Source organism: Erythrolamprus reginae, chromosome Z (assembly GCF_031021105.1).
Source record: "Erythrolamprus reginae isolate rEryReg1 chromosome Z, rEryReg1.hap1, whole genome shotgun sequence".
Classification (NCBI taxonomy): domain Eukaryota; kingdom Metazoa; phylum Chordata; class Lepidosauria; order Squamata; family Dipsadidae; genus Erythrolamprus; species Erythrolamprus reginae.
This window is the reverse complement of record NC_091963.1, coordinates 40,726,111-40,751,571: the sequence shown is the minus strand read 5'-3', so window position 1 is coordinate 40,751,571 and position 25,461 is coordinate 40,726,111. Positions and strand designations below refer to the sequence as shown.

Below are 25,461 nucleotides of genomic sequence, written 5' to 3'. Positions count from 1 at the left end.
TTTACTTTGTTCCTCGCATAGCTATGCGTAGCCGAGCAAGCCGCTCAGGTGCCGTAAAGAGATTCATTATTATTATTACTCTACTTGTCATTCTGCCTTTCAACCTCCCCTCTGTTTCAAGTTGGTACGGGCCATGAGGTTGGAGCGCGCGGGGAAAGGCTCTCGTAAAGCACCCAGAGGAAGCGGAGTTGCTCCAGTTGATCGGCTGTGGTTTCTAATGTGAATACGCTCCATTTTATGACTGTTAGCAAGAAGGGGAAAGGGGGGGAAGGAAGAATACACATAAAATAGGCGATGGCGCTTCCAAAGAGAGGTGACTTGAACGAGGAGGAGATAGCATTGCTTGAAATCATCAGCAGCGGTGAGTGGTTTGCAACACTCGGCTCTATTTCACTCCGCATTCGCTGGGTTGCTTCCTTGTTCAGGCCTAGACAGCAAAGGTTTTTGTTTCTCGCAATTGGAATAACTGGGGGCAGTTATTTTTGGTGGCTGCGGGAATTCGATATGCAAACCTAGTGGTTAGGCCCGATGGTTCCTAAAGCGGATTGTTTTCCGATCGTGAGTAGCATTTCACAAGGTGCCGCTTGTTCAAATACGAGATGACAATAATACTGCAGGTCAGTGGAGAGGTTTTAGTTCAGCTCTGAGTGTGTACTGTGCATTGAGCAGTGCTTGGTCGCTACTCAGGTGCCAGTATATGTAGGCCTGTTCATGTATAGATTTTTATGGTGTTATAGGACATTTACTTATTGCAGCAGAGTCCATTCTTATTTTAATTTTCCTAAACTTTACTAAACAGGCTAGTCAATGCTTGCTTTCAGGAATATTTTGCTGTAATTTGTGAAGAAGAAAGCTGTTGTGGTCAAAGTAAAGAAACAGCAATATAATTAATGCAGAGATCTAAATGAAAGTATAATATATACTATTTATTTATTTATTTATCTATCTATCTATCTATCTATCTATCTATCTATCTATCTATCTATCTATCTATCTATTTATTTATTAGATTTGTATGCCGCCCCTCTCCGTAGACTGGGGGCGGCTCACAGCAATAATAAACAATATATAACAAATCTAATAATTTAAGAGAAACACTAAAAACCCCATTATTAAAAGCAAACATACACACAAAAATATACCATACATAAACTGTATAGGCCCAGGGGAGATGTTCAATTCTCCCATGCCTGACTGCAGAGGTGGGTTTTAAGGAGTTTACGAAAGGTATTGGGCTAAGAACAAAAAATAAACTACAAAACATTCAAAGCCAGTCCCTTTTAACCATTACAGAACTGCAAATATTGAAGGGGGGGGGGGGAAACTCAGATTTTTCATCTTACAAAAAGCTATCAGGGCCACCTTAATTTGAGGATAATGCTGTTATATAATGCAGGAGTGGTAAAAGATGAGATACATCTTCTGGATCCCATTTGATATAGTTTCATAGAAAGAATCTGGAACATGTCTGCGTTGTCAAACTTTGTGGGGTTGGCAGAAATAATTGGTAATAGGCCAAAGATCGGCAACCTTAAATACTCAAAGAGCCATTTGAATCTGTTTCCCAGATAAAACAAAACAATGGGAGCCACAAAACCTGGGTGGGTGTGGCCATCTCTGTCACCCCCACCAAATCACATGACCTCCCAGCTATACCTACCCAGGTTTTGTGGCCCTGTTTCTATAGGGAAAAAGTATTTATTATTTATTTATTCGACTTCTATGCCGCCCAATCCCAGAGGATTCAGGGCAGCTTGCAACAATATAAAAAGATACAAATACAATAAAAAGAAGTCAAATATACCATATTTTTTGGTGTATAAGACATACATGTTTACCTTTTAAAAGTGTGTCAAAAACTGAGTGCGTCTTATATACCGAATGTTGCCAAGGGGGGGGGGAATTGAGCAGTAGTCAGCAGCAGTGGCAGCAACCTTCCAATAGTCCTGCGGTGGTGACTTTTCATGCAGACTTTTCCATGGAAAGCAATGGAAACTGCAGTTTAATGTTTCCAAATATAAAACAATACACTTGGGCAAAAGGAATCCTCAATCTGAGTATTATATTAGCAGTTCTGTGCTAGCAAAAACTTCAGAAGAGAAGATTTAGGAGTAGTGATTTCTGACAGTCTCAAAATGGGTGAACAGTGCAGTCAGGCGGTAGGGAAAGCAAGTAGAATGCTTGGCTGCATAGCTAGAGGTATAATAAGCAGGAAGAGGGAGATTGTGATCCTGCTGTATAGAGTGCTGGTGAGACCACATTTGGAATACTGTATTCAGTTCTGTAGACCTAACCGACAAAAAGATATTGATAAAATTGAATGGGTCCAAAGACGGGCTACAAAAATAGTGGAAAGTCTTAAACATAAAACTTATGAGGAAAGACTTAATGAACTCAATCTGAATAGTCTGGAGGACAGAAGGGAAGGGGGGGACATGATCAAAACATTTAAATATGTTAAAGGGTTAAATAAGGTTCAGGAGAGAATTGTTTTTAATAGGAAAGTGAACACAAGAACAAGGGGGCACAATCTGAGGTTAGTTGGGGGAAAGATTAGAAGCAATGTGAGAAAATATTTTACTGAAAGAGTAGTAGATGCTTGGAACAAACTTCCAGCAGATGTGGTTGGTAAATCCACAGTAACTGAATTTAAACATGCCTGGGATAAACATATATGCATCCTAAGATAAAATACAGGAAATAGTATAAGGGCAGACTAGATGAGGTCTTTTTCTGCCGTCAATCTTCTATGTTTCTACTATTACTATTTAATACTACACCATTTGATTCAGAATACCTAGGTGCTTTTTATACCCCAGTGCATCTTATACACCGAAAAATATGGTAAATATTTAAAACTATAAACTCTAATTAAAAACCCACAACTCAAACAATCCAATCAACACATACAGTATGCATACCATTTAGTATAATTCGGTAATGACAGATGTCAAATTCATGCCCCCCAGGCTTGCCAGCAAAGCCAGGTCTTTGCAGCCTTTCGGAGGGCCAGTTAGGATGGAAGCAGTACAGATATCGGGGGGAGGGGGAGTTGGTGTCATAGAGCCATGGCAGCCACAGAAAAGACCCACCCCCATGGCTCCGCCAACCTGCATTGCTTAGTCAACGGGATTCGACTCGGTACCTCTCGCTCTCTTTTCCCTCTCCCTCTCTCTCCCATCTTTCTCTCTCTGTCTCTTTCCCCATCTATATCTGTTTCTCCCTTTCTCCCAGCCTTCCATCTCTTTTCTCCCTTCTTCTCCTATCTCTCTTTCTCCCCCACCCTCTCTCATTGCTCTCTTTCTTTCTCCCACCCTCATCTCTCTCTTTTTCCCATCTCTCTCTTTCTCTCCTGAGGAATGATCCGTCACCCCTGAGGGAGGTTTCCCCTTTCACAACTCCCTGGATGGCTATGACGGGACCAGGAGAGTGTGCACGCGAGGGGAGACCCTCAAACAAGCTCCAAAGTGCAGCAAAAGCATGCGTGGAGGGTGGCCAGCCAGGTACCTAAGGAGAGGTTTTAGGTGCAGTTTTTCTTGCCATGTCCCCCCTCCCCACATAGCGCTTTGGCCAAGCAGAGAGGGCATAAGTTCCATCCTGAAGTGGCAAGAAGTGAAGGCTGCCTTATGTGCAAATGTGGCGTGAAAGCCGGTACAGGGCTGCTTCTCTCCTGCCCCCCCCTCCAAGAACAGAAGGAGGGAGAGGAGGTTGCCGGAGCCTTAGTGCAGGAGCAAAAGCAGCCTTCACTTCCTGCTGTTTTGGGTTTGAGCTTACCATCTTTACATTTACCCTGAAAAAATATAATCTGAAGCTCTTATTTTAATGGTGTTTTCAGATATGGCAATGGAGTTGCTATAATAGAGGGTGTTTTTAAGTAATGATGAAAAATAGAATATCTTCCCAAGAAAAAATGCTTGCTGCCAGAATTATAGTATTTTTAGCTCCAAATGTGGATCTAGCTTTGGAAACTCACATTAAATGTTTGAATGGGAAACTAAAATCATTTGGAATTAGGCTCCCCTTCACTAAGGGTTTTTTCTTAGTAAGCATTATTTAAAAAAAATTATTAAATTTTTTTTTTTGCATTAATTATTTTCTGACCTACCGGTTCTTATAAACAAATTCCACTTTATTCTTTTGTGCACAGGAAAACCTAGTAGTACTTAATAAGTTGTTTCAATACCAAATGGATCAAATAATTCTATATAATTTAGCAGACTGTGGCATCAAAATCTGCCATACCTCTAATTGAATACTGAAGTTAAACAAATCAGAAACACAACAGATCAGTTTTCACTAGTAAGAACTAAAGTTAAGCAAAGGCCAAATTCCCCAAAAGTTGGTTCTTGGCATAATTGTACTCTTCCAACAATAAGATGATGCAAGTGATGGGCATCTGAGTTTTATCATTGTGGTCTCAATCTGTGTTAAAAATTTGACAAAAGATCTAAGACTAAAAATCTTGAATTTTTTTTGTAGCCTAAATAATTTTGTAGTTTATTATTTCTTAATAAGCTATAAGATACAGTAACTTTAATTTATTATCTTATTTTTTATTAAACTGTAATAGCGCAGCATAATGATTAGAATATTGAACTAGAACTGGAAAAGACTTAAGGCTCAGTTATTAATTGTAAATGTAAACACTTTATAGCATTTATGGGTACTTGGGAAAAATATATAAATACATCGAACTATTTGGAAGAGAATGCAGGATGCCAGTATAATACACATTTTAAAATAATTTCTTCTCATAAACTTTTTCCATTTAGGAAATTCTGAAGAAGCTTCAAGACTCCTTGGCAGCAAGGCTGTCCGTGTGAATTGTTTAGATGAGGTAACATTTGGCAGAATTACATTTTTGATCTGATACTGATAGTTTCCTTAAGCTAAATGAAACGGAACAAAAATTTTCGCCACAAATTTAAGATCAAGAAAGTAGCAATCTCTGAATTGCATTTAAATTTGAGTAAGAATAATTACTTTAAGATGAGTGATAGCATTAATCAGTTCAAATAATAGTAAAGTAGTTAGGAAAAGTGGAAATGTGTAAAGAGATATTTTGTTGGAAATAAATCATATCTTTCAAATGTAATCCTATACATGTTTATTCAAACAGCCCTCTGTATTTGTAACCATAAAAAGATTGCAGCATAACTTCCAAACGTACTCACACATGCACCCTAACCCTAACCCTACCCCCTCACATTAAGCAAAAATGGAACTCCACCCCAGAGCACCCGATTTGCACTGAAAGATGTTGAAAGAAAATGCAGGGTGTCCTGCATAAGCGCTTTGGCCAAGCAGAGAGGGCATAAGTTCCATCCCGAAGTGGCAAGAAGTGAAGGCTGCCTTATGTGCAAATGTGGCATGAAAGCAGGAACAGGGCTGCTTCTCTCCTGCCTACCCCCTCCAAGAAGAGAAGGAGGGAGAGGAGGTTGCCGGAGCCTTAGGTTGCTGGAGCCTTCTTTCTTTTGTTAATGTTAATCATCTTCTGAAATCATTTTTAAAGCTTCTACCTTTTTAAGCTATAAAGTCCAAATTCTCTTCAACCTGACTTTAATTCAAAATATGTATACTCAAAGCTAAATATATTTATTTTCAATTCATATTTTCATATGACTTGAAAATGAAATTATCATATTCTTTCATATTTAATGCTTTTGTGCTCATTAGAGCCCAGAGAATTTGATTTAATTCATCCAGAGATCAAATTCTACTAAAGGCAAGTCATTCTAGTAGACCATACCTGCCTTCTGATTCAAATTTGGATCTGATTTTAGGAATATATTTTGTTTTCAGTATTTACTTAAGTTTGAGAAAAGTTAAACAGTTTTTCCTGGGATTATCAGAAGACTTTATCAGAACTCGTAAGGCTATGTTCTAATTATTTATTCATACTAGTGCTTCCCTTAAAAATCTCAAACAGATTTGCAGTAAAATTCAAAATAATGAGACAATCGGCTAAATTAAGTGGACATAAAACAGACACTGTTGCATCATATACCCACAATAAAATGAACAGAAAATTTCTAAAAGGGAATAAAAATAGCAATTGTGAATTTAAAAATAGAAGAAAATGTTTTGCAATTAACAATTTGGTTATATTAAGGCAATGGAATTAAAATATTTTATTAAACTATATAGCAAGATAAATATTATATTGTTAAACCATTCACCTGCATTTTTACTGGGTCTTAGGACTTTGCTTCATTTTTGGCTTTAGGATTCTAACAATTAATACTTTTTTGCTAGTCCACCTAACATAGGTCTTGCTATGATTATATTGTATTAACTAAAGAACAAATGGAACTTGCATTTATATCTTGTCTCATCAGCATGGAATGACCCCTCTAATGCATGCAGCATATAAAGGTAAAACTGATATATGCAGACTATTGATGCAACATGGAGCTGATGTAAACTGCAACAATCATGAATATGGATATACTGCATTAATGTTTGCTGGACTCTCAGGTAAATAGTCTTTTCTTTTCTTTTGTTAAATATAGTTTCCTATTTATGTAAAGGGAAAAAAACTTCATTGTTAAGAAGATGTTAAGAAGATTTTTTGTTTTATGAATGTATAAAAATGTCAAATCTCCAATTTGATCTGGTGACATAAGAATCCCTTAATGAGCCATATATTTTTAAAGTTATATTTTCTTTTTATTTGAGTTGTGCTGATAAAAAAAAAAGACTAGATGGAAACAGAATTTGAGGAAATAAATGAGATGGGACATTTTAATTTGATAGAAGATTTTGTAGCTTGATTTAATATAAATAATTAAGTGATGGGTCTTAATCATGTTCATAGAACTGACGGCTTTCTCACCCATACGGTTGTGCTCAGGGTACAAGTTTATATACCCTGGCAGAATTTATGGTTTACTGGCCATGTTTCAAAGAATATGAATGATAACATAAAAACTATCCTTTCACTCATGGTTAGTGTTTGGTTGAAGCCATTTATTATATCAATCAATTGTGTTTACTTGTTTTCAATCGTAATGACAACAGAAATTATCCAAATGACCCTGATCACAAATTTACATATTCCAGTTCCTAACGTGGTGTGTTGCCACCTTTAACATTAATGGCAGTTTCAAGTCTTTTGTGGTAAGTGTGGATGAGGCTTTTTATCCTCTCCAATGGTAAATCTGCCCATTCTTCTTGGCAAAAAGCCTTTTGTAAATTCTTGGGCTGTCTTGATGAACTACATATTTGAAATCTCGCCACAGTGGCTCAATGATATGAGGTCAGGAGACTGAGATGGCCACTCCAGAACCTTCACTTTATTCTGCTGTAACCAATGACAGGTCAACTTGGCCTTGTGTTTAGGATCATTGTCATGTTGGAATGTCCAAGTATGTCCCATGAGCAGCTTCCGGGCTGATGAATGCAAATTGTCCTTCATTATCTTTTGATAAACTAATGAATTCATCACGCCATCAATTCTGACCAAAGGTCCTGTGCCTTTGTAGTTCATACATCCCCAAAACATCAGTGATCCACCTCCATATTTCACAGTAGGAATGGTGTTCTTTTCATCATAGACCTTGTTGACTGCTCTCTAAATGTAGCATTTATAATTGTGGCTGAAAAGCTCAATTTTGGTCTCATCGCTCCAAATAACTTGGGACCAGAAGGTTTGAAATTTGTCTCTGTGCTGTTTGGCATATTGTAACCAGGATACTTTGTGGCATTTGCTTACTAACGGCTTTCTTCTGGCGACTCAACCATCCAGCCCATCTTTCTTCAAGTGCCTTCTTATTGTGCATCTTGCAACACCCACACCACATGTTTTTGACCTGAAGTTATTTCTGTTTTTTTCTTTGCATCACAAACAATTTTCCTGATAGTCGTGGCTGAAAGTTTAGTTGGTCTACCTGACTATGGTTTAGTTTCAGAATTCCTCATTTTCCACTTCTTGATCAAAGTTTGAATACTGCTGATTGGCATTCTCAATTCTTTGGATATCTTTTTACCTATACCTATTTGATACAGTTCAACTACCTTTTCCCGTAGATTCTTTGATAATTCTTTTGCTTTCCCCATGACTTAGAAGCCAGACAGGTCGGTGCAGCACTTGATGATCTGTTAGGCAGCCAGAAACTCATTGGCCTTTTATATACACACACTGATTACATGCAAACAGATCACAGGTGAGGATGATCACCTTTAATAGCCATTCACACCCCTTTATGTCAACCTGCATACATATTACCAAGCCAAAATCACCAGGGTATGTAAACTTTTTATCAAATAGTTTCTTGTGTCATGATACACATTACAATCAAGGACCAGAGGACTAGTACCACTCCATAAAGCTTAGTCAGACTACATCTAGAGCACTGCATCCAGTTTTGGTCACCATGCTACAAAAAACACATTGAAATTCTAGAGAAAGTGCAAAACAGAGCAACCAGGTCTGGAAAATAAAACATACAAAGAGCAGTTGCAGTAACTGAGCTTGGCCAGTCTGGAAAGAGAAGGACTGAATTGACATGATAGCAGTGTTCCAATACTTGAAGGGGATGCCACAAAGAGGAGGGGATCAGGCTGCTTTCCAAGGCACCAGAACGCCAAAGAAGGCATAATGGAGGGAAGCTGACAAGGAGAGGTTCATCCTGGAAGTGAGGAAAAACTTTCTGATAGTGAGAGTGATCAACCAGTGGAACAGCTTGCCAACGGAGGTTGTGAGCTTCAAGGGGAGATTGGACTATCTGTTTCAAATGGTATAGGAACTCCTGCTTGGGCATGGGGTTGGACTAGATGACTTGCAAGGTCGCTTCCAACTCAAATAAATGATTGAAAAAGAGTAAGAGTTGATTGATAATAAATGGCTTTAGTCAAACACTAACCGTGAATGACAAGGTTTTCAAGTTAACATTCATATTCTCTGAAAAATGGCCAGGAAATCATAAATTTTGGCAGGGTATGTATGAGCACAACAATATTAGGATGCTATTTGGTGCAGTGTTTTTTTTTTCTTTTTCTCCTAATTGGAGAACATGCAGAATCAAATCTTTGGCATCAGTTGATCAGAATAATGGTGGATGGGAATAACAGCCAGTTAGAAAGCAAGAGTTGAAGATAGTTTGATACTTGTTTCATCTGTGAAAAGAATATGAACCTGTGTAATTGATTCTATTACATAGATAGAATCTTTGTAATAGAATCACCAAGTGTTTGATTTTTTTAAATTGTTAGTAGATGGGTTAATTTTAATATCTATCGGAAGGAAACCTATTTCATCTATAGGCTGTGAAAACAACTTTAAAAAGTCTAAAAAGAGTTTCTTCATTTAGGCAACAAAGAAATAACCCGGATGGTGTTGGAGGCTGGAGCAGAGATTGATGTCGTCAATTCTGTGGGGAGAACTGCAGCTCAGATGGCTGCTTTTGTGGGTAAAGACGAAGGATGTCTTGTCTATGTATTTTTCATTTATTTATTAGATTTATAATCTACTCCTCTGCTTGTCTAAATAGTTAAGATATCCTCTGCATTTTCTATTAAAAATGTAGCTTGATTTTCATTGTATGTTAAATTAAATCAGGATAAAGTGTAAAATATTTTGGTAGGAAAAACATTATCTATACATAATTTTGTTTCTGAATATGTGGGTACTTTGATATAAAGTTGTCAGATCTTTTTAGAAGTATTAAATCTTCGTATGATTATACTTTTTAGATTAGCTTGATACAGCACATTTTACTAAAGAAACACTGGTCTGAAAAATGAATGAGTTTAAAATTATATGTAAAAAATGAATCTACTGTATTTTTCAGAGTATAATACACACTTCCTCCCCCACTGCCCCCCATCCTTTAACCTCTGCCTCCCAGCAATATACCTCCTTCCAGCAAAAAAACTGTTTGTTTCAGCTTCAACACAGCTTCATTAGTACAATCAGTTGATTGTCGGTTCAGCCTATTCAGCCTTACACTGTATGTTCCATTTTTTGCCTTCACGTCCAATTTTTGGCCTACACACATCCCGTTTTCAGCCTCTGCACATCCCGTTTTCCTCCCATTCCAATCCCCACTGCCCACAGCAGGCGAAAAATGGGGCACGCAGAGGCTGAAAACTGGATGTGGAGGCCAAAAATGGGGCATGTGGAGGCAGCAGTAGGCTATAGCAATCCCTGCCAATCCAACCAACAATCAACTTCTTGTGCTAATCAGGCTGTACTGAAACAGAAACAGGCTGTTTGCTGCAAGGAGGAAAATTGCTGGGAGGCAGAACAGAGCTTATGCTAATCAGGTTATGCTGAAACTGTTAGGAAGCAAAATGCTGGGAGGCAGAGGCAGATTTCTGTAAAAAAAAAAACTTTGTTTTCTTCCCCAAAAGCTAGGTGCATCTTATACTTTGGAGCGTCTTAATACTCTGAAAAATATGGTATTTTACATCCTGAATTGTTGATTTTAATCTATCAGTTATTAGTAACATTATTTTCAATGTCTTCCTCAGTATTTTTTTTAGCAAACTATGCTTGATCCCCAAACCATCAGCTTTAGTTGTGAATTGATAATCATATAGTCTTTCAATTAATAAGGGAAAATTGTTTTCTCTCTTTAGGTCAGCATGATTGTGTAACAGTTATCAACAACTTCTTTCCACGTGAAAAGTTAAACTACTACACAAAACCACAAGGACTGGATAAAGAACCCAAGCTTCCTATTAAGCTAGCTGGACCTCTACATAAGATCATTACAACTACCAATTTGCATCCTGTTAAGGTACAATATGCTCTTATTTGGACGTGGATTTTTAACGTTTCCAGCTAGTAGGACCTGCAAAAATGAAATGAATCATGTGACTTGCCTAATTTGTATCTTAAGGCTGATTTCATATATAAGCCTGTTTATTACTATATATTCCCACCCTTTAATAGTGCTTTTAATGTCTAATTTTCACATAATATAAAAAATGTATAAAAAATGTTCGTCAATCATGTTTGAGGAAGACCTTGATATCTAATGAGTTGTGAGCGGTATACAATGTGTCCGCAAGTGGCTGGTAAGGTCCATGCAGGCACAAAATGTTTTGCCACATGTTGGGCAGACATGTATGGGCACCATTGTCACAGCATTTGCATTTGTAGTCCTGGCTTGAAATACCTGAAATTTTCTCTACTATAGTTTCCCAGATTTCTGTATAGACCAGTATTTCTCAATTTGGCAACTTTATGATGTATGGAGTTTTGTGCTTTAGTTCAGCATTCAGTGTTACAATTTAGTGGTACAATTCTCTCTATTTTTTTTTAATAAATTTTTTTAAATTGATTTTTAACAATTTTATATCACACAACATAAAACAGTGCATAGTGAATTGTGCCCACCACCCCGACACACACACATTCCCCACCACCAAATTGGGGGTGTTTCTTGTATAGTCCACTTAACCCAAGAGCAATATATCTGTTTACATATTATAGAGTGATTCCAATTTATTTCTTGTAGCTTGGTCTCGGATTCTGCTCGTCATATATCGTCTTACCTTGTCCCACCGTCCCATCAGCTGTCCCAACTCAGTTTCATTATCCGAATTTATCCTTTTTTCCATAATTTCAAATTGAATATGGTCCACCATGTACCTATACCAATTTTGCATTGTCCATTTTGTCGCATCCTTCCAACCCAAAACTATTACTGCCTGAGCGCTTTCTATTGCTGCTTTTTTTATTTCTCTAAATTCTCCCATCGCATTGCTTTTTACTAGTACAGTGATCCCTCGATTATCGCGAGGGTTCCGTTCCAAGACCCCTCGCGATAATCGATTTTTCGCGATGTAGGGTTGCGGAAGTAAAAACACCATCTGCGCATGCGCGCTCTTTTTTTCATGGCCGCGTATGCGCAGATGGTGGAGTTTGCGTGGGCGGCGGGGAAGACCCAGGGAAGGTTCCTTCGGCCACCCAGCAGCTGATCTGCTCGGTAGCGCAGCAGCAGTGAGCAGACGAAGATCGGGGTTTCCCCTTTGCGTGGGCGGCGGGGAAACCCCGATCTTCGTCTGCTCGCTGCTGCTGCGGCCGCCCAGCAGCTGATCTGCTCGGTAGCGCAGCAGCAGCGAGCAGGCGAAGATCGGGGTTTCCCCGCCGCCCACGCAAAGGGGAAACCCCGATTCGGCTCCTCGCTGCTACCGCGCTGCCGAGCAGATCAGCTGCTGGGCGGCCGAAGGAACCTTCCCTGGGTCTTCCTCGCTGATGCGCCCGCCCGCCCGCCCGCCGCCCGCCAGCAAGAGGGGGAGAGATAGAGAAAGAGAGAGAAGGAAAGAAAGAAAGAGATGAGAGAGGGAGGAAGAGAGTGTGAGAGAGGAAGAAGCAAGATAGAGAAAGAGAGAGAGAAAGAAAGATGAGAAAGGAAGGAGGAGAGTGACGTCATCGGGTGGGAAAAATCGCGATATAGCGTTTCACGAAGGACGAGATCGCGAAAATCAAGGGATCACTGTACTGCCATTTCCTTAGCATTCTATTGATATCCTCTTTCACTTTTTGCCAAAATTCCTGCACTATCGGGCATTCCCAAAACATATGCATAAACACTCCTTTGTCTTGACACCCATGCCAACAATTCCCCCTGACATTCTGCTGAAAATGTGCGAATTGAACGGGAGTAAAATACCATTTACGTAATATTTTCCTTCTCATTTCCCTGATTCTTGTATTTTTTAATTTTCCTTATATCTTCTACTATATTTTCCATCTTTTGTACCTCTACTTGTATCTCATTTTGCCACCATTTAGTCAATCCATCAATCGTATCCCCTTCTGACTGCACTAGCAATTTGTATATATTAGTTGCTTGTGCCTTTATCCCCTAGTGGTACAATTCTCAAAACTTATCTAATAGCCATGCTGGGTTGTAATTTTTACAGTTGTAGTCAGAACACATATGGAAGTTACTAGATTAGGTATACTCATGTTCTTCTGCTAAACAAAATCACATTAAAACAAAATACTTGTCAGTGTAAAGTTTATTTTAGTCATGAAACAGTTTTTATGAAATGCTTTATTTTCAGCAAAAATACCTTTTTACCTTTAAGAACATTGCTTTCAGGTATCAGATGTAGAGCCTTCTGGTCCAGGAATAGCACACAAAGCTTGAGCAAGAGCCATGAGTTCAGAAGAACGCCAATTGTGCCCTGGATCTTTCTTGGGAAGTAGAACTTACTGGGTATATAAATATTTTCTATAGGTTGTATTGCTGGTGAAAGAGAATCCTCTTTTGGCAGAAGTTGAAGCAATGCAGAAATGTCACAAAATATTGGATCTGTTCTGTGAGAAGTGCATGAAGCAGAGAGAAATGAATGAAGTCCTTGCAATTAAAATGCACTACATTAGCTTCATTTTCAAAAAATGTATCCTTTTCCTTGAGCAAGAAGACAAATTGGATGGATTAATCAAAAGGTACGTTATTTTTTCTGTAGATGGTTCTTTTCAATACAATATATTATCTGCACATGTATAGATTCTTGTATTTTTAATGTTAAACTCTAACTATGAAACTGAGGCTTCTCAATAAATCATTGGGATTGATGCATGATTTGAGACAAGATAATCATAATTTGAGAAATAATCATAAACATTTTGGCAGAAAAAAACAATTAGTGCCAATCTGCCTTCCATTGAGGACCTGCATACTGCATGAGTCAAAAAGACAGCCGTGAAAATATTTACTGACCCCTAGTATGCTGGATATAAATTGTTTCAATTCCTACCCTCAAAACGACGCTGTAGACCACTGCACACCAAGACAACTTGACACAAGAGCAGTTTTTTCCCAAATGCCATCATTCTGCTAAACAAATAATTCGCTCACCATTATCAAACTATTCACTAAGGCTGTATTACTATTACAATTATTTATTTTATTTATGTTTGGATGTCTATGCCACTCTTCTCCATAGACTCAGAGCGTCTTACAAAAATAGGAATAAAATACAAAATACAACAAAAGAAAACCCAAACATAAAACTAGTGCTAAAATCGCAAAGTTATTTAAAACCAAAATTCATGTTCATTCAATCACAATCCTACATTCAATACAATATCAGCCGGAGCAAGATGTTACTGCTCAACAGCTCCAGGCCTGCCAGCAAAGGTGAGTTTTCAGGACCTTGCGAAAGGCCAGGAGGGTGGAGGCGGTGTGAATAGAAACATAGAAACATAGAAGACTGACGGCAGAAAAAGACCTCATGGTCCATCTAGTCTGCCCTTATACTATTTCCTGTATTTTATCTTAGGATGGACAAATGTTTATCCCAGGCATGTTTAAATTCGGTTACTGTGGATTTACCAACCACGTCTGCTGGAAGTTTGTTCCAAGGATCTACTACTTTTCAGTAAAATAATATTTTCTCATGTTGCCTTTAATCTTTCCCCCAACTAACTTCAGATTGGGTCCCCTTGTTCTTGTGTTCACTTTCCTATTAAAAACACTTCCCTCCTGAACCCTGGAGAATCTCTGGAGAGAGTTGATTACAGAGGGTTGGGGCTCCCACAGAGAAGGCTCTTCCTCTAGGTTCCACCAGTCGGCATTGCTTAGGCAATGGGACTGGAGAAGGCTGACTTTGTGGGATCTGATCAGCCGCTGGGATTCATGAGGCAGAAGGTGGTCCTGTAAGTAACCTGGTCCTAAGCCATGTAGGGCTTTATAGGTCATAACCAACACTTTAAATTGCTTACGGAGACCCAATTGCCAACCAATGCAGCTTGCGGAGTGATGGAGAGAGATGTGCATGCCTTGGAAGGCCCAGGACAGGTTGTGTGGCTGCATTTTACACCAACTGTAATCTCTAAATGTTCTTTAAAGGTAGCCCCATGTAGAGGGCATTGCAGTAGTCAAACCTTGAGGTGCATGAACGACTGTGAGAAGAGACTCCCTGTCCAGATAGGGCCACAACTGGTACATTAAGTGAACCTGTGCAAATTCCCCCCTTGCCACAGCTGAAAGATGAAATTAGTCTTCTAAAGATGAAATTGGTCTTCTTATCATTCCTATCACCATCTCCTCCCACTTATTACTGTATGGCTGTAACTTGTTGCTTGTATCCTTATGATTTACCGTATTTTCCGGCGTATAAGACGACTTTTTAACCCCTGAAAATATTTTCCAAAGTGGGGGAGTCATCTTATAGGACGGATACTGCGCCCATTCCACAGCCGCGGGCGGGAGGAGGCCGGGAGCGGGATTGAGGGGGGGGAGCGGACCCGCGCTCACTTTCGGCTCCGGGGACTGCGGGTGGCTATGGCGCCGAAAGGAAAAAGCGCTGCTGTTGCTGCTGTTGCTGCTGTCGCTGCCGCCTGAGGCGGCGGCACTCGAATCTGGCGTGGTGGAAAATCTGGAGGCAGGCAAAGATTTTCCACCACGCCAGATTCGAGTGCCGCCGCCTCAGGCGGCAGCGACAGCAGCAACAGCAGCGCGTTGATGAAGCCGGCGAGGGAGCTCCGGAATCGGTTGGCGCTCGCCCGACGCCTTGTTTTTTTATTTCCCCCTTTGGTTTCTCTTCACAGGCGGGAGTTCGGGAGGCAAGGGAGCGCTCGAGGAGACAGGTCTTGCGGCATCGCTCAGCAACTTCTTTTTCCTTTCGGCGCCATAGCCATCCGCAGTCCCCGGAGCCGAAAGTGAGCGCGGGTCCGCTCCGCCCGCCCGGTTTGCAAGCGGCGGAGATCCCGGGCTGCTTGGCCGAGCGGGGCTTCCATTCAGGACGGGGGCAGGAGGGAGGGAGGGAAGGGAAACGCAGCCCTTTGCCTCAACCCGCCGGCTCCGGGGACTGCGGGTGGCTATGGCGCCGAAAGGAAAAAGAAGTTGCTGAGCGTCCCTTCATCGTAAACCAGACGGGAGGCGATGCCGCAAGACGCTGTCTCCTCGAGCGCTCCCTTGCCTCCCGAACTCCCGCCTGTGAAGAGAAACCAAAGGGGGAAATAAAAAAACAAGGCGCCTTGCCTCCGCTACTCCCGCCGCCGCCTTTGCCTCTTGCCCGGCGGGGAGAGCAAAGGCGGCGGCGGGAGTAGCGGAGGCGAGGCGGAGAAGAAAGAAGCGGCGGATAGCTGCGGCAAGGGCTCGTTAACCGGAGCGTACGCCGGCTACCCCCTGCAGTTCCTGCCGCCGGGAAGCAGCCCCTTTACATTAGCGGTGGCTGCAACGGCACTGGCGATGCGGCCGCTAGCCGCTCCGAGCGGTGTGGGAACGCCCACCCCTCTCACAGTCCGGTCCCGGGCTGACAGTAAAGGGGCTGCTTCCCATCCTCCTGCCAGCTTGCTCAGAAGGAAACCTGAGAAGGAGGATGGGAAGCAGCCCCTTTACTGTCAGCCCGGGACCGGACTGTGAGAGGGGTGGGCGTTCCCACAGCGCTCGGAGCGGCTAGCGGCCGGATCGCCAGCGCCGCTGTAGCCACCGTTGTGGGAGGAGCCTCAGAAAGAAAATAAGAGAGAACAAGAGAGAGAGAGAGAACAAGAGAGAGGGAGAGAGGTGATTCTTGAAGCATATGGTAAAAAGCACCCAAATAATAAGAAACACCCCCCCCAGCCCACACCTGTGTTTCAAAAGAATAAAAGAGAAAAAAACCCCAGCCCTCAACTGGTTTTGGAAATGGTTCGAGTGTGTATACACACACACACACACACACACACACACGTAATGGGGGGAGAGAGACAGGGATGGAAAAAGAGGAGAAGTGAGAGGGAGAAGGAATGAGGGAAAAAGGGAGGAAGAGAGAGAAATGAGAAACATGAGAGAGAAAAGGGGGAAAGACAGGAGAAGAACCCAGAAATGAGACAGTGGTATAAATTTGAGGAGGGATGATTGATGATTGACTGTATTTATAAGGGGATGTTACATGGGATTGTATATATGAGGGGGTTATTTGTGTGTGTGTGTGTGTGTGTATGTATGTATGTATGTATTTATTTATTTATTTATTAGATTTGTGTAATTTTGGTTGGTGGTGTGCCCCAGGATTTTGTAAATGTAAAAAATGTGCCGCGGCTCAAAAAAGGTTGAAAATCACTGCTCTAGCAGGTGGTAAATCAGCACTCCTTTTAACTGACAAGGGACCCATTTCCCAGACTTTGATCATTTCCCCAGGTATTTTTGTACCTACTTGACCAACATTATTAGTGGTTGCAAAATTGAATGTTAAACTGGATGCATTTATTTCTGCCTGTTTGTATTTGTTCTTATGTTTAACCATTGAAAATGTACTTTTCCTCCAAAAAGAATCATCTTTCCATATTTCTTAGGCAACATTTTAAAATAACTTTAAAAGCTGAGGTCATATTATTCACCCTGCTCTGTATCATAGCACACTGCACAGTACTGAAAATTGGCAGGGTCACTAATTAAACCCGACAAGTTAAAATCTGTTTAAGTGACATTGCAAGAGGATAAAGACAGAAAGTGCGGAAAGAGGAAAAAATGGATGGGCTGTTTGGATTGCCATATCATGATATCACATACAGATTCTCATTCCATAATAGATTCTCACATAGGTGTCAGCATGCTGCATGTTAGACTGAAAGATACCTGCAGAATAGATGGTAGGAGAAAGAAAAATAGCCAGGTTCACCTTTTTGTGTTGACAAATTATGATGAGTTATAATAATAAACTTAATTGTGGTGAGGAGAAATATGAGAGGCAGACAAGACAGATAGACAGAGACATATGGAGAGATAGACAGAAGAGTGCTCCCACTTGGCTCTCTCTCTCTAAATAATTCATTCATAATTTTAACAATAAGATCTTCATCATTAGTAATTAAAATATTGTGTTATCATGTTCAGAAATGATTTTTTTCTCAATGCAAGTACATCATAGACCTAGACTCAGTTTTTGACAGTCAGAAGAGGGGTAGTCTTATACGGCGAGTATATCTCAAATTCTATATTTTAACTGGAAAAGTTAGGGGGTCGTCTTATACGCCCAGTCGTCTTATACGCCGGAAAATACGGTATATTAATAGTTTCCTGATTATTTGCACCCTATGACAATCATAGTGTTGTACCGCATGATTCTTGATAAATATATTTTTTCTTTTATGTACACTGAGAGCATATGCACCAAACACAAATTTCTTGTGTGTCCAGTCACACTTGGCCAATAAATAATTCCATTCCATTCTATTCTCTTCTAAAGGTAACCATGCCTTATTTTTCAGTTTTGTAAGTTAGCTACAGTTGAAGGAAAAATTATATGATTATTGTTCTGTCTGGGTTCCCCCAGACGTCAACACCAACTAAAAAGAGTAGCCAGACACGCTGGTAAAAATCAAAGTCATTTTATATCTTTGAAAACAAACACAGATAACAAAAACTGTTCTTACAAACTGGAATGCTATGAAGCTTCACAGAAGAGTCACGACGGCCAGACACCACTGTCTGGCCGTCGTGCTGGCACACACACCACTGTAGATAATAAAACCCACGCCTCCCCCAAGTTTTCAGCCTTCGAGGCCACAAGCCAGAATCAGAGACGCCAAGGATCGAAGCAAGGTCACAGGACTCCCAAAAGATAACTCTCCACAATACAGGAAGGGCGGGCCTGCCTTTTCAACCTTTCTGAGGAGAACCACACCCAAACCCAGCTGTTGCCTATTAGGGATAGAAATACCTGGCTAATTGTCCCCTTCTTTGTGCTGCCCTTCTCTGCCTCATATCTATGATGGCTTGTGCGTTCTCATCTAATGACTCCAGGCTACTCGCTGGGGAGAGCTCCCCCCCCGGGGGTCTCAGGCTGTTCTCCCTCCTCGTCCTGACATTCCTCTTCCCCGTCTGCCTGGTCCTCGTCCTCCTCCTGTTCCTCGTCCTCCCCCTCTGAGCATGGAGCCGGCAGAGTTCCAGCCGTTCCCTGAGGAGCCTCAGACTGAATCACAACAATTATACATAACATATTCTTTAGAAATTAAAAGCCAATGCTGTTATCTTAGAAATAAAAGAATATATTGCCCTCACAAAACTCCTATATTAAACATTTGTATTGCAGCTTTTCTTTATGGTATGATCTTATGCTACAGATATAACATTTGCACGAGTAGGAAGAAAAAAACATGGGCAATGTATGTAACTTCAGCTGTATTCACCTTTAATTTCAGCCTGTTAAAAGGCAGAGAGAGAGATGGGTTTCCAGTTTATCAAGAGAAGATCATCAGGGAATCTATTCGAAAATTTCCTTACTGTGAAACTACCTTGCTGCAGCAGCTTGTCAGAAACATTTCTCCTGTTGAAATAGTGAGTATATCTTGATAAACAGTATGTCTGCTCTGTACAGACTGAATATTTAGAATCTATACCCTATTTTTTTTAATGTGCATTATTTATATATGTTCGCTGTAACCAAACTAATGGGTGGGGGAGGTAAGTTTGCTTCTTTGGGTGGTTATCTCAAACTGTTCTGATTATGCTTCCTCATGTGTGTGTGTGTGTGTCCCAAAAAATTATCCTTTGCCTTAGCTCACCTTTTGCTAGTCTTTTAAGTTTCTAAGACTCACATGGCAGTTATGAAAACCCTAGGTACCAGATATTATGGATTCTTCCAGTATTACCTAGCTAAACATTTGGAGGCAAAACAACCAGCGCTTAACACAAATATGAATCAATCTGGCAGTGGCTGCAGGGGGGAAAGCTATCTAAGCAGATGCTTCAGTGCATCCCTTAAAAGTTATTTAAGCCAGCTGAATAACTGACCTGAACACAACCAGGCAACAAAGATACAGAAGCAGCAACTGTGCTTCCAAGCTTTTTCTGCTTTGTCCTTGTATTCCCTTTCCAATTAGCACAGGGAGGAAATTTGGAATCATGCTTTACAAATTCTTACAGGTCTGCTAGAAGGCAGTGAGAAGCAGCAGTCTAGAAGAGAATGGCAGAACAGCACTATATATTTTCTTAATGAAACATAATAGAAAACAAGATGAGCAGTGATGTGCTTGTTGGCAGTCCAGCTCAGGATCAAGCCAATTTCCAGTAATTAATCAAAGATATAACTGCTCTAAAATGTTTACAAGGCAAACATATTTTGGGAATTTCTGGCAGTGCAGCTGACTGGTTCAACAGTGACATAATCCAGGAATTAGTAGTTATATCAATCCTTCCAACAGATTGTTTCCTGATTTAGACATCTGCGGGATAACACATAATGTTCCAAAGGATGTCAATATTCACTGCCAGAAACAAACAGCTAGATGCTTTTGGGACTGACTGGTTGATGAGTCTTCTGTGTACCTTTTCCTTACAAAAATTTCCAAATAATATAGAAGTTCTGACTAGCAGAGTTCATAGTTATTATGGTGATACTGTCAGAAATATAAATCCAATAAATCTAAAAATCCCTAGGTAATATAATAATGCAGAAAGTAGGCCTCAGTTAAGAATGTTGAGTCATTCAGAGGCAACCTAGCAATTATGTAAAAAGGATTTAACTAGGCAAAAGCTCCCTGCTCTTTCTCTCTGTCTGTTCGTTGTTAGCTGTGTGCTGTTGCTGTTCGTGGAAGTATGCTTTGAAGAAGCTGTAACAGTGTAAAAGTTGGTTCCTGTGAGTTATTGAACTAAGATAGTTGTAGCAAGGTACTAATAAGATACTAGTTTAATGTATGTATAGTATATAGACAGTAGTAGTAGTATAAAGAAGTAAATATATTTTTCCACAACTTCCTACTGCTGCTGTGTTTCATTGAAGACTTCAATTTCATTTCTACTGGTCTGTGGCTGGCTGGCTGGCTGGCTGGTTGGGTTGGTGGGCTGACTGGACTGGATTGCTGCTTGGGGACAAACAAGCTAGTTTCCGCAAATGCAAGCTCTGAGAGATACCTGATTGTTCTTAGTTTCCAGTTTGTATGTTGGTAATGACCTATAAAGCCTTACAAGGCATCGGACCAGAATACCTCCGGAACCGTCTTCTGCCTCATGAATCCCAGCGGCCAATAAGGTCCCACAGAGTTGGCCTTCTCTGGGTCCCTTCGACTAAACAATGTCATCTGGCAGGCCCCAGGGGGGAAGAACCTTCTCTGTGGCGGCCCCGGCCCTCTGGAATCAACTCCCCCCAGAGATCAGAACTGCCTCCACCCTCCTTGTCTTTTGTAAATTGCTTAAGACCAACCTGTATCGCCAGGCATGAGGGAATTGAGATATCTCCCCCTGGCTTATATAGTTTTATGTATGGTATGTTTGTGTTGTATGGTTTTAAATGACGGGCTTTTTAGATGTTTTTTTAAAATATTAGATTTGTTACATTGTCATATTGTTTTTATTATTGTTGTGAGCCGCCCCGAGTCAGTGGCATACGCTAACTCTGTTAGTTCATTCAATGAGAGCAGATTTTAGAAATTTTTCGCTAAATCATTTCATTCTCTTCTGGGTACCTCGAGTTAAGATAGAGGCATATCAGGTGCAAAAAAGCAAAGAGCCCCTTGGGATTGGACTTAGAATTGTTAAGAAAAACTAATATTTTATATCCCTTTGCCTTTCCAGGGTTCTGATCCCACAGCATTTTCTGTACTTACACAAGCTATTACTGGCCAAATAGGCTTTATAGATGCTGAATTTTGTACAACATGTGGAGAAAAGGGAGCAAACAAAAGATGTTCCACATGCAAAATGGTAAGAGTATGCAGATAAACTAATAAATCTACCCTCCATCACTTACAGTATATAAATAACCAACACTCCATTCTTCCCTAGGTTAAGCATTATGCCTATCACAAATGCACAGCACGCATCACGATAAAAATATATCACTCCATACTTTGTTATCCTTAGAAACAATTCATATTTCTGCCATACCTGTACTATTCATAATACTTTTCCTTCATATTTTCTCCTTGTCTTCAAGATTTTCACAACTGTATTATTTAGTTGTCTTCTTGACCCATTCTCTTTTACTTCACGTATATTTTATAATTCAGTCATCATTCAAATCTGTCTGCAATCTAAACATTTCATACTGGTCACTCATCAGGTCATTCTTGCCCTCTTTCATTTATCATACACACTTTATAATCTTCCCCATTGCATTCATCTTTTGTTTTTTTCTTGACATATCCCATTCACACTTTCATATATAAATGGACAGAAACCTATTCTTACAAACTATTATTTTTGCTTCTTTCAACTATGGTATTTTTTTCCAAATTATCTTCCTACCATTACTTCTATGTTCTTTTTTTAAATTTTCCCATCCTTTGTGATTATTTACCAAATAAGATTACTTAAAACTAAGTGACAAAAAGTAATTTTAACTTTTAAAATGAAAACAAGAAACAACATCTCAGAATTAGAATTCCAGGTTTGTGAGCAAACAAAAGGCAGATCTGAGTAATATTTTTGTTTTGTTGTAAAGGCATGCTTTTGATACTTGTTTTTAAACTCAAAATGGGAATATACTTTTATTGATTTTCAGGTTATTTACTGTGATCAGACTTGCCAGAAGATGCACTGGTTTACACACAAGAAATCATGCAGCATGCTAAAGAAGATTTATGAGAAGCAGACAGTAGAAGCGGCCAAAGAAAAAAATAAAGGTTGAGATGCCTTTTTTATTTCAAAAGAATTTAGGAATACAGTGTTCCCTCGATTTTCGCAGGGGATGCGTTCCGAGACTGCCCGCGAAAGTTGAATTTCCGCAAAGTAGAGATGCAGAAGTAAATAGTACACTATTTTTGGCTATGAACAGTATCACAAGCCTTCCCGTAACACTTTAAACCTCTAAAGTGCAATTTCCCATTCCCTTAGCAACCATTTAGATCATTACTCACCATATTTATTTATTAAAGTTTATTAAAAAATATTTATTAAAGTCGGATGAAAGTTTGGTGATGACATGTGATGTCATCGGGCGGGAAAAACCGTGGTATAGCGAAAAAACCCGCAAAGTATTTTTTAATTAATATTTTTGAAAAACTGTGGTATAGACTTTTCGCAAAGTTCGAACCCGCAAAAATCGAGGGAACACTGTATGTCCTTTATGGTGGGCAATACAGTATCTTCAAAATAAACTAATAATTAAAACAGATGTTCCAAAATAACAGGACATGACAATCTTTGCACTAGTGAACTATTATTATATTTTTATTTTTGTCAAAATTTATCCCTTTCCCTGCCACATTCAAACAAATTATCCTGAAACAGCATTTTATAATGTGGTCATGTGGTGGCAGTTTTTAATGAATCTTTTTCAGACAGACCTTTTGCAACCTTGGTAAAATAATATTTCCCAATCTTAGATCTTTTTCTTAGCATTTAATTTTTATCTAAAAATGTGGTTTTTGGTAATGTAAATATTTGTTAGTACAAATAGTCTGCAGGTTACAATCAAATTGTTTAGTGGCCATACAGTTTCAACATCCCTGGAAAAATAAACTTACAACTGAAATACAATCATTTATGACTTTTATAGTGTCCCTTGGTCACATGATCACCATTACACTTAGTATGGTTCAAAAAGTATAGCACACCAAAAGATTGCTGCATCCCATGATCATATGACTGGGATTCATGCTTCTGCTAAAGGGATTACGAGAAATAAGTAAGCAGGCACACAGTAGAGAATACACATCTGAAGCAATTTTCTAGCATTGGCATTGCAATAGTGCATGGTGAACAGACAGTGTGCCTTTCTATTTTCTTGTAATCAAGTTCTCTGCAGTTTCTCCTCTCCTCTCTTGCAGTATGGAGTACATCAGGCACAGGAAACATTGCCGATAGACATCTGTTTTCTTCTTTTCTTCCCCTCTCATAAAAACAAATTGTTCAGGCAGATAATACAAAAGTAAGACAGTGCCTTCCAGCCAGGGATTCACCTCCTGGCCATCGGTCCAGGGTTCCTTGCAACTCAGTGCTCTGTTGGGGATTGACCCAACAGTGTTCTGCCAAATCAGGCAGAGGATCAGCTCCATGGCTGCTCACCAAATCTTTACCTCTTTGTAGTCCCCTTCTTTTGTTCAAACTTTTCTTCACAACATCATCACAAGGCACTGTCTTTTTGCCAAGGCCAGCTAATTTCCCCCACAGATCCTGCCCCAATTTTAAAAAAAGCCAGCTGAAGTCTCAAGTTGATGTGATCTAAGCCAGCAAGTCAAACTGCCCATGGACACCTTTTCTTTGCAAGCACTCCAGGGCAGAGACTCTAGGAATGCACAACTCAGAATGTCAAATGGAGCCAAGAAGGCTCTCCTTTGAGTTGCTTCAGATTGAAGAATAGTTGGGAGTAGATATACAAGAGATGTCATGGGATCTTTTCATGGCAGACACCCAGTCATACATGTAGTAAAGCAAACATCTTGGACAGGAACATGAGCACTAGGAAACTGTTTCACCTCTCCAACAGGAACCTCAGGCAAGAAGAATCTTGTGGACACCCTATCCTTTACCACTTCCCCTTTCCAATACCTATATTGGATTAGTGATGCCACCCCCCATAGTAGGAAGACCTTCTTTTCCTCTTGTGGATCATCTTCCATCAAAATGTCTGGAAGTTGAATCATGTCAACCGAACTTTTTTGTTCGTTTGAAATGTTTTGCTGCTAATCAAAATAATTTCTTCAGTCAGACCAAGTTAGCCTATCACATTAGATAAAAAATTAAACTATCTAGGAGGACATATATGGGATTCCCTTAACCAATTTGATTAGATTGAACAAGCTACTGTAGACGTGATATTTTGCACAGACACGATATTTTTAGTGTTGAAAATATCAACACACAAGGCATCACATTTTAGCTAAGATTCTCCTTTTAATTAATTTTCAAATTATCAGAAATATTACAAGTAGCTTTTTGTATTAGTTGGAATTTAGGGAGGAGGGTGTCAATTTTCTGTATTACTTACCAAAATGTACATGATTCTATGCTTCACTTGACGCATGGTTATTTTTACTCTAGAAGGAGCACAACCTGCAGAATCTATTTTAACAAGCGAAGAACAGTCCTCTGAGTCTGAAACTAATAAAGACATGGAAATAAAAAGTACTGGAGACCAAAAGGAAGTGATTCCCAACATAAAAATGACTGTGTCATCTCCAGAAGTTCATAACTTTCCTGAAGAGGAAACTACTTCAGAAAACTTTGTTAGTGAAAAGGTTCAAGAATCTGAAGAATAAACAGTACTTTTTAAAGAATGTCATCTGGATCACAGTCTATTGACTGGATTTTACAATATGCTAAATGCTCAGTGAAATACTGTATTTTAATTTTTATATCAAGTATAACTCATGGAATTGTAGATTGTAATAAAGAGCTTAAATAGCTGGTTAAAATCAAGATTTTTGTTCCTGTATACTTTATGTATGTTTTTAAAAAATAGTTTAAAATAGATTCATGTTACAATACAAAAAAAGATTTCTATTTAATTTAAGCCAGTTTAATCAAGTTAATATCATAATGATATCTGAAATATAAACACTGATATTCCTTAACTTATGACTGATTGGTTAGTGACTTTGAAGTTATGGTGAATCCTCCCCCAGTTATTTAA

At 39.7% G+C, this 25,461-nt stretch overlaps 1 protein-coding gene across 1 annotated transcript; it reads left to right on the top strand.

The window, feature by feature from the left end:
* The first annotated feature begins 113 nt into the window (after window positions 1-113).
* ANKMY2 (ankyrin repeat and MYND domain containing 2) lies at window positions 114-25,247 on the top strand. Its single transcript, XM_070729081.1, has 10 exons — window positions 114-361; window positions 4,773-4,837; window positions 6,339-6,477; window positions 9,312-9,410; window positions 10,582-10,742; window positions 13,197-13,408; window positions 19,091-19,226; window positions 21,462-21,590; window positions 22,390-22,510; window positions 24,870-25,247. Exons 1-10 carry the CDS (start codon window positions 295-297, stop codon window positions 25,085-25,087), a joined length of 1,347 nt encoding a protein of 448 aa, XP_070585182.1. The 5' UTR covers window positions 114-294; the 3' UTR covers window positions 25,088-25,247.
* The last annotated feature ends 214 nt before the right edge of the window (window positions 25,248-25,461 follow it).